An 8834-nucleotide genomic window follows, 5' to 3' on the forward strand; every position below is an offset into this window, starting at 1 on the left:
ATCAATTCTAAACTGATGAACTTACCACAACTCTCTTCCTATACTGTAAAGGAAAACAGAGAAAGAATAATGGAGGAGTCCTTTATCAGGAATGAACTTTCCACAATTTCCGCCCTTCCATCAGGTACAACACCATCACAGTCCTTAAATCAAGTGAATGCTATCTCACAGACTGAAACATTCGGGATGTTAAAAGACACTACAGTTCAATTTCTTGGAAGATATCTAGTGGAAATTCATCCAGGAAAAGTTATGATGTTCCCGCTTTACAAAATTAACCACTTCTTGAGGAATAATAGTGCACTAAGGAAAGAATGAAATCATTGGTATGTATCATGCAATATGAGTAGTAGGTGCAAAATAAAGATAATAAAGCAGAAGATCAGAAAAATATAGTAGTAGAAGATAATAGACAATGAAACAGAAGTTAATGACCTCGATCTTCAAAAATATAATAGACACCTTAGTATCTAATCATTGTCATGGCTAAATTGTGATACTAAAAAGATGGGACAACACAAATTGCTATCGAACTGTGCCCATAAGACAAGCATAATAGACACTATGGAAAGCTCTTACAACAAATCATGTACCAAAGGCCGTAAGACAACTCCAAGAGAAAACGAACACTACAGAATTTCAAGCTAATGTCTTCACATGTGCAAATAGATAACTTTTTGTTGAAAATGCAGTACCGATGAAAATGGAACAACTGAATTGAAAGACAAGCCTAGAACGGATGTAAGAAGCCATTAAAAAGAGGATAAGGGTCACCTAACCTTACAAATCAACATATAGCACAAATACTAGAACCTACCTTCTAGACATGCTCATACGTGTCAGAATCTGCAAAGAGAGAGACTTGCATATTGGGCTCTTCGATCAAGTGAAGATGAGGGTAGCAATGCAATGCAAGGATCATATAGCAGGGGATGTTTACTCAGGAAGGAGAGTAGGTGGTCATATACAAAGAAGGAAGTCAAGTCGCTTAAAGAAGAAAAAAACTTGCCAAAGCAAAAATTCAAGAGGCAGAGTTTCGGAGAGACTACAATGAGCTACAACAGGAATATGAAAAATATAAACAATTAACATAAGAACTTTTTCCTTTTCTGATAAGGTATAATTTTTTATTAACAATTGGGGGAAACCCTGTATACAAGCCGTATGCCAAAAAAAGAGAACCTACACCAAAATATGGTTCTCAACAAAAGGAGCCAAATCCCCTATACGGATAGGGACCTCATGCATACACCAAAAAGAAAAGAAACAAAAGACCAATTTACATTAACATAAGAAATTTATCAGGCTGAACATTTGAATGGAGGAAGACTAAAAGATTTGGTCTTTCCATGGAAAATTGGACATCGAAGAAACTGAAGAAAGTGAGTATATTATAATAATGTAGAGCTGCTCTCAATGAAGGCAGCCCAAATTGCATACACAATTTATTCCCACAAATTCCTAGTCATTTTCAAACAGAAACATAAAGTATCAGACAATTTGCTTTTCTAGTTTGTAACATAATCAGTTGCTTTCTCAATGGCACATTTACCTGATCATTTCACAGTTCCATCATGTGCAGCAGTCACAAATTCACTTAAATTTGCTGAATTTCTTTTCCAATCAAGTGTTTTTTTCTAGCTTTGACTATTCCATCAGTAAAAGATATCCTGAATTTTCTAATACCCATTTCAATATTGAACGTAAAAGAAGTACATCACTGTTACTTCTTCCAAAGAATACTTTTCCCATACTACAAAGTGTGTACGACTACATCTTTGAACATTAGTTTGATTCAATAACTGGAAAGCAGCTCATCTGTTTCAAGCTACAAAGTTTTACATGCCTCCAATATATAATAAACATAAAACCATAGAACTTCATATAGCTTTTCAAAATTAAACTAACATTTCCAAGAAAATTCAAATTATTCCAAAGAAAATAGATGATTTACCTAGGAATATAAGACCTCATACTGCTCCAAGGGAACTTTGCTGCTGCAGCACCAACATCTGAAGAACGTTCTCCACCACGTTCACGATCACGACCACGACTGAATCTCCTCTCTGAACTACTCCTCGTGTCTCTCTTCTCGTCAAGCCAATGCATCTTCTTAGGCTCGTCATCCTCAACAATGCTAGACTTAGATTTCTTGCTCATATTTTTCTTTTCCTCTTCGATCATTCGTATAGGATAAAGATCCCTCGATATAGACAAAGGGTTCTTAAGTGTAACATAAGCTTTTTTGTAGTCTGGTTTAGCAATTAATAGCCCGCCTCTTTTCTTCTTCTTTCCATCCATGTTTAAAGTTTGGACCTTTTCAACTTCAAAGCCGTATAATGACTCCAATGCTCTCTTTATCTCAATCTATACATATAATTCTTAGAAATATTAAAAATCTTTGGTATCAGAGAATCGCTTATTATTGAATAGAACAAAATAGATAGTGAAGATTCATATAGCTTATGTTGGGATTGATGGATTGCCATTGTATTTACAGCAAACGATACACATCATTTCATAATATATCGTATTGTATTGTATTGTATTGTACTGTATCATTTGATGAATACAATGTTTGGAAAGATTGTATCCTTTGTTGTTGTTTCACGATATCACGCAACTTGCAATATTATAAAGAAAAATTATGTTACAGGGTAAATTTATTATATAAAAAGGTAGGATAAATGATAAAATAAAATTATTTAATAATAATGAAGGATGATATGAGAGAAGATAATAGCGTAACCACACCAAATCGGTGGTTACATAAAGTAGTACATTTCATCGTTACGTAATGACGGACAACGATATGATACAATAAAATTTAAGTAACAACCAATACAAAGATCGTATTTAAAATACAATACGATACAATACAATAGGTAACAACCATCCAAACAAGCTGTTAGAAACAACTGAAAACTTTTTATTTCACCTCCATTACTCCATAACATAAAATGGGATCGAATGGAGTAGTAATAATGTGAAATATAATAAAAAAGATGTTACCTTGGAAGCAGAGGGGATGGTTTTGAGGGAGATCTCAGTGATGTTGGAGAAAGAGGAAGGCATGAGAAGCTTAATCGGAAGATTAGCGAAGTTGACAACTCTTCTTCCTAATCGACTTCCCATGATTCTTTTGATCAGTCACTGTAATTCCGAACTCTCAGCAATGGCGTCTCGGTGTAGGGAATGAGGGTATAACTGTGGGTTGGGCCTAAAATGTGCGTGGGCTCTAGCACTCTACTACGCCGAAATTGCACGGGTAGCCGCCTTGTCTTTCTGTTTGCACTCGTACCCGTTTTTTGTTAAAAGTCATTTGAAAAGACTATTTTGCCCTTCTTTATTAAAAGACTACTTTCTCTCCAAGTAAACGCTAGTCCTCTATTGTCTCTGTCTCTCACTCCTATTATTCGCGTTTTTTGATTTGTTCTTCTCTAAAATCAAACGGTTTTCGTTGTTGTTTTGATTTTTCAACTGCTAGTTGTCGTTGTTCCCACACTATAATTTAATCACAGGTACATTGCATTAACTTTCTGGGTTTTATTTTACGATTTAATTTCTGGTTTTGGTTTTGATAGTCATGCATTAGTTTTACTTTTACGATTGTGTTTTTAGGTTTTTTGAACGAGTGTTTATGTTGTTGATGAAAATTCTATATTTATGTTTTTTGAACAAGTATTTAAAAATTTTGAGAGTTAAATATATGATACTATTTAAGAGCTGAAGGATTATTTGTTTTATAATAGTTCAATGATACCTTAGATAAACAGAATTTGTGTTTTGTTTTTTGTCAAAACTACAACATGTTTTTTTGCTGAATGTTTTGTGTTTGTAACTGGTAAAGTCCAGCTTAAGGAGCTGAAGTTTTTGTGTTTGTTACTGGTGAACTTCAGCTCTAGAGCTGAAGTTTTTGTTTTATAACTGTCGAACTTCAGCCTTCTTAGGTATTGAAGTTTTAACTGATCTTTTTGATAATGTCCTGATGTTATTTTTTGTAACTTTTACTTTTTTTGAACAGATGGCTCCCAAAGCACCTAAAGATCCTAATGCAGCTAAAGTAGGCAAAGCACCTAGACAACCTATAATACTCCCAGGTCCTTATGTCCCTGCTCCTCCACCTACAAGACCATGACAAAGATATTTTGAGTTTGGAGATTGGTTTAACTGTAAGGGTTACTGGAAGGCGAACCATGATTGAAGAAATTAATTGCAACTTTCTTGACTCCTACACAACGGGATAAGCTTACTAATGGTGCATTTCAATACATTATGGCTATGGAGAATTTTCAATGCAGCATGAAGTTGGTTCATTGCCTGTATCTTTCTCGAATATTCACCAATGATCGAGACTCCATTAGTTTCAAGATTTTTGGTCATGATGTTTCTTTCACCCTTGAAGACTTTCACATTATGTGCGGTTTGCAGATCACAACACATAATATTGAAAAACCAATTAATCGAGAGAGCAATATTCTGAAGCGGTATTTTGGTAAGTCCAGGGGTGTGACTTTGAAGGATATTCGAAGTTTTATGACTCGCAACGAAATTCCAAAGAATGATGTGAATCACGTACATGTATGCGAGAGTGATGATGATGCTGTTAAGCTTATGGAAATTCTTGTTGTAGAGTCTATTTTGTTTGGGAAAAATACGGAGTCATGTATGATGGAGGAGTATGCATCTATTGTTGAAGATGATAAGGTTTGTGCTGAATATCCTTGGGGTAATATGGCTTATGAGAAACTCATTTATTCACTGAAACATGCATTGGACAAGCAGAACAAATTACATTCAACTGAGTATAAACTTGGTGGATTTCCATATCCGTTATGTGCTTGGTTCTATGAGCGCTTCCCAGATGTTCGGGAGAGGTATATAAGAGAGGATGAATACCTTGATACCCCTCAGGTTCCCAGGATGTTACGTTATGTATGTGTGGGAGAGCCTAAATTTGCTGAACTTTATTATATGTTCAGTACTCATGAAGTAAGTTACTTTTTTTTGTCTTTGTGTTAATATGTTGATGTATTAGTTTTTTTCTCCTCATTATATACTTTTTTGTATTAAACAGAGATATCGCGACTTTAGGGTATTGGATATAATTCCTACAGAAGAGGAATTGAATTCAATGCCTTTAATTCGTTCAAAGGTAGTTAATGCAGTTCCTTCAACTGGTGAATCACCACGTACTCTGAGTCGATCAAAAGAAGCGAATCGAATTCCTGTCATTGGTGAATCACCACGTAGTCGGAGTCGATCAAAAGAACAAAATCGAATTCCTTTTATTGGCGAATCATCTCGTACCCAGAGTCGTTCTACCCGTTCTACATCTGACTTTGATGACAATGAATTACTTGAGACAATATGTTCTGTAAGTTTTGATCTGAAGTTTTTTGGTTTTGTTTTTGTAAAAGTACAACATGTTTTTGAGCTGAAGTTTTCTTCTATATATGAATTTTTGTTGTTTATCTCTTCTAGAGGTTAACGACGGAGGTTCAAAGGCATGCAGAAAAAGAAAGAAGCACGATCGTGAACGAAGTTTTCGATAAGTTTAAAAAGGATGAGCGATCTGCTATTGTTGATGTGGTTTTTGTAAAAGTGAAGCTAAGCTAATTTATAGAGAAGTCTTTTTATTTCTGTTGATGTTATTCAGATTAATCATTGTTAGTAATTTTTTTTCTAGGAATATTTCGATGAGAAGTTTGAACAGTTGCTTAAGATTGTCAACAAATCAAATGAAATGGACGATGGCAATTTTGATTTGAGTAACCATCGAGAATATGATAGGGTGATTGTCTGTTACGAACCTCCATCGGATATTAATGCATCAGATAAAGTCGCAGATGTAAATGCTACACGTGAGGAAACGTCTTTTGAAGGCGATCAACATGTTCAGAAACAAGTTGAAGAGGAACGTTCCAGTGCTGATATATTGAGCAGAGATGTAAATGATGAAGAACAGTTAGCAACTAAGAATGTTGGAAGCAAGCAATGTGCAGATAATCAAGTTGAAGAACATGATGCTCATGATCCATCGCGTAAAGTCGCAGATGATAATGCTACACGTAAGGAAGCGGCTGGTGAATGCGATGAACATGTTCAACAACAAGGTGCATATGATCAAGTTATTGGTACTGAAAAACATGCATCGAGTTATTCTTTGGAAAGTGATATTGGACAGGGCAATTTGTTTGATGGAGCACTAGCTATTTGCAAGGAAATTTTAGGTGGTGATACGCAGGAAATTATTACTACAGGTATAAAGTGTGAAGTTTGTAATAGTTCATAAAAATATATAACAAAAAACACAAAACATGAAACAAAACTTCAGTTGAAGATTTTTTTTGTAGTTGTCGAACTTCAGCTCTAGAGCTGAAATTTTTGTTTTTGTAACTGTCGAACTTCAGCCTTCTTAGAGATTAAAGTTTTAACTGATCTTTTTGATAATGTCCTGCAGTGAAATATTCCCTTCATGTATAAATTTTTACTATGTTATATATATAGAAAAACTAGTTGATCTATTCCCCCTCTTTATGAATATGCAGTGGAAGTTGAAACTAGTTGTGCTTCAATTGACACAACTCAAAAAGTCTCTGATGATGCTATAGGTAGAGTTGAGAAAAACCTTCCAGATAATACTCCAATGCTCCTCGACGTTGGTGCACAATTGAATGAAGCTGGAATTGCTGATACCGAGAAAGGCATGCAGCCTGGGGAAACCACAGCGGAAGACAAACGTCAAGGTATTCTATAGATCATGAATTTATTACATTTGATCGAAGTATATTTTTTACAGTTTGAAACTTTACATATTTTATTTTCTTTGTTGTGTTTTTGAATGATTTTTCAGGAAGACTCGAGGCAGCTCAAAAAGAATTTGGTGAGCTTATGCAACTATATCAAAAAGGAGAAATATATTTATTCACACATGTTGGCTCACAGACAGGTGTGAAGTGTGTTGGTATTATTTTATAAAATTTAGTTAGTATTATTTATATTTTTTTTTATTTTTTTTGCATGAAGATACAGGCATATCTGAAGGTAAAGGAAATGGATCTGTTGGAATACAAACACCATCTGTGTCTCAACACTTAGACCAGGTAGTTATTTTCTGCAATTCGATTACAAGTTGTTTTGTTTGCCTAATGTGTGTTTTGTATCAGTTTATTTATGTTTATATTTTCCTTGGTTTTGCAGATATCATCTGATGCATCGCAACTTCTTCCAAATCCTAAGAGAAGGAAGATTTCCAGTTCTCCTATGTGTGACACCAGTGATATCCCCAACTTCAATTTATGTTCATTTTCAATTGGTAGTACACAAGAGACTGATTCAGAAGGTAATTCTGATGCTGTTGTTGTTCGGGAAGAGAGACAAGAACGTCATGAACAGCAGGGAGTTAGTCAAGTATCTGCCACTATGGCTGTGGTTTCTCCCCCTGCTGGTGAACAACAACAGTTAGTTGTGATGGAGTAGCAGGAAGAGCAAGCAAAAGGAAAACCAACAAAAAAAAAGGGAAAAGGATTTGTATGGAGAGTATTTGGTTGAGATCTCCTTACGTAGTTCATAAACGAAAGGAAAAGGGGCAAGATTGGAAAGTCGGAAAGAATATACGAAGGTGTTCCTTCTATTATGTTAATCAAGATAGTGGATTGATGCAAAGATTTACAGAGTGGTTGGAGGTGGATGCCAGTGAATATGATTCCAATCCATTCAGATTAGCTGGAATTGATATTCGAAAATCATTCTTTACCGAGCTTATGGATCCTAACTCTGATCTTGCGGATGAAGTAAGTTATTAAATTTGGTTTTTGAATTGGTTTTCAACTGTATTTCCCAAAACTTTAGCTTATTTTTTATAGTAAAGTTTTTGTACTGTAATTTGGAAAACTTCAACTTTATTCATGCTAAAATGCTGAAGTTTTTAGCTTATTTGCTAACACTTAAGCCTAATCGTGCTGAAGTTTTTGACATGCATTCTCTAGTTTTTTTCAAAACTTTTAAATCAAGCATGCTGAAGTTTTTTAGATTATTTTCTAACACTTCCAACTGAATATGCTTAAGTTTTTGTCATGCTGTTTGTAGTTTTTTCACATGTTATCATTTGTTGTTGTTCATTTGCAACATATGGATGTGGGAATATATTACTTGCGCAAAAATATTGCTATCTCCTTCCAGCTTATCCAAAATCAAGATTTGCAGTAACTGATTTAATTTTTGATCAGTATATGACTAAGCTGGCTGGTATTCATCCTTCAGAAGAACAGATGGATAAAATTAGAAAAAGGAAGCAAAAGAGAATGGAGGATCAAAAAAAGAGCAAATCAAAGAGAAAGAGGATATCCAAACAACAAGCTCAAGAAGAAGAAGAAGAAGAAGCGGTTATTCAGCCACTTATGAACTTTAGTTGGTTTGAGGAAGAATCAACGAATGAAAAGATGGCCAACTACGTAAAAGGCCTCGACCTTTCCTGTGGTATCTCATGGGCATCTGCCAGAAAAGTATTCTTTCCATTTCGACTTAAGCCAATGACGGGCCAGAGATCCATGCACTACTTTTTTGGAATTCTGGACTTTAAAGATAAATTTATATATGTGTATAATTCCATGGGCAGTGTAACATATGAGCGTACTGTTGAACATGTCAGAAATTATGCCTGCTTGATCCCACACTGTCTCAAATGCTTGGAATTTGGGGCACACAATAAATTTTATGGGGATAGTCCTGTGGAAAAATTTCAAATTAAGTGGATGAGCTCACCGCAACAAACTAACAAGTACGTGTTTCGCATATGTTTTATCATGCATCTTATGTTTATTATTTTTTGC

The 8834-nt window shown here is 34.9% G+C and overlaps 1 protein-coding gene across 1 annotated transcript; it reads right to left on the minus strand.

The window, feature by feature from the left end:
* Positions 1–1775: 1775 nt before the first annotated feature.
* LOC104217202 (uncharacterized) lies at positions 1776–3189 on the minus strand. Its single transcript, XM_009767381.2, has 2 exons — positions 3013–3189; positions 1776–2367 (listed from the first exon to the last, which is right to left on the minus strand). The coding sequence occupies exons 1-2, from the start codon at positions 3133–3135 to the stop codon at positions 1951–1953; spliced, it is 540 nt and encodes a 179-aa protein (XP_009765683.1). The 5' UTR covers positions 3136–3189; the 3' UTR covers positions 1776–1950.
* Between the last annotated feature and the right edge of the window lie 5645 nt (positions 3190–8834).

The sequence above is a fragment of the Nicotiana sylvestris genome, chromosome 1 (genome assembly GCF_000393655.2).
Source record: "Nicotiana sylvestris chromosome 1, ASM39365v2, whole genome shotgun sequence".
In the NCBI taxonomy this organism is placed as follows: domain Eukaryota; kingdom Viridiplantae; phylum Streptophyta; class Magnoliopsida; order Solanales; family Solanaceae; genus Nicotiana; species Nicotiana sylvestris.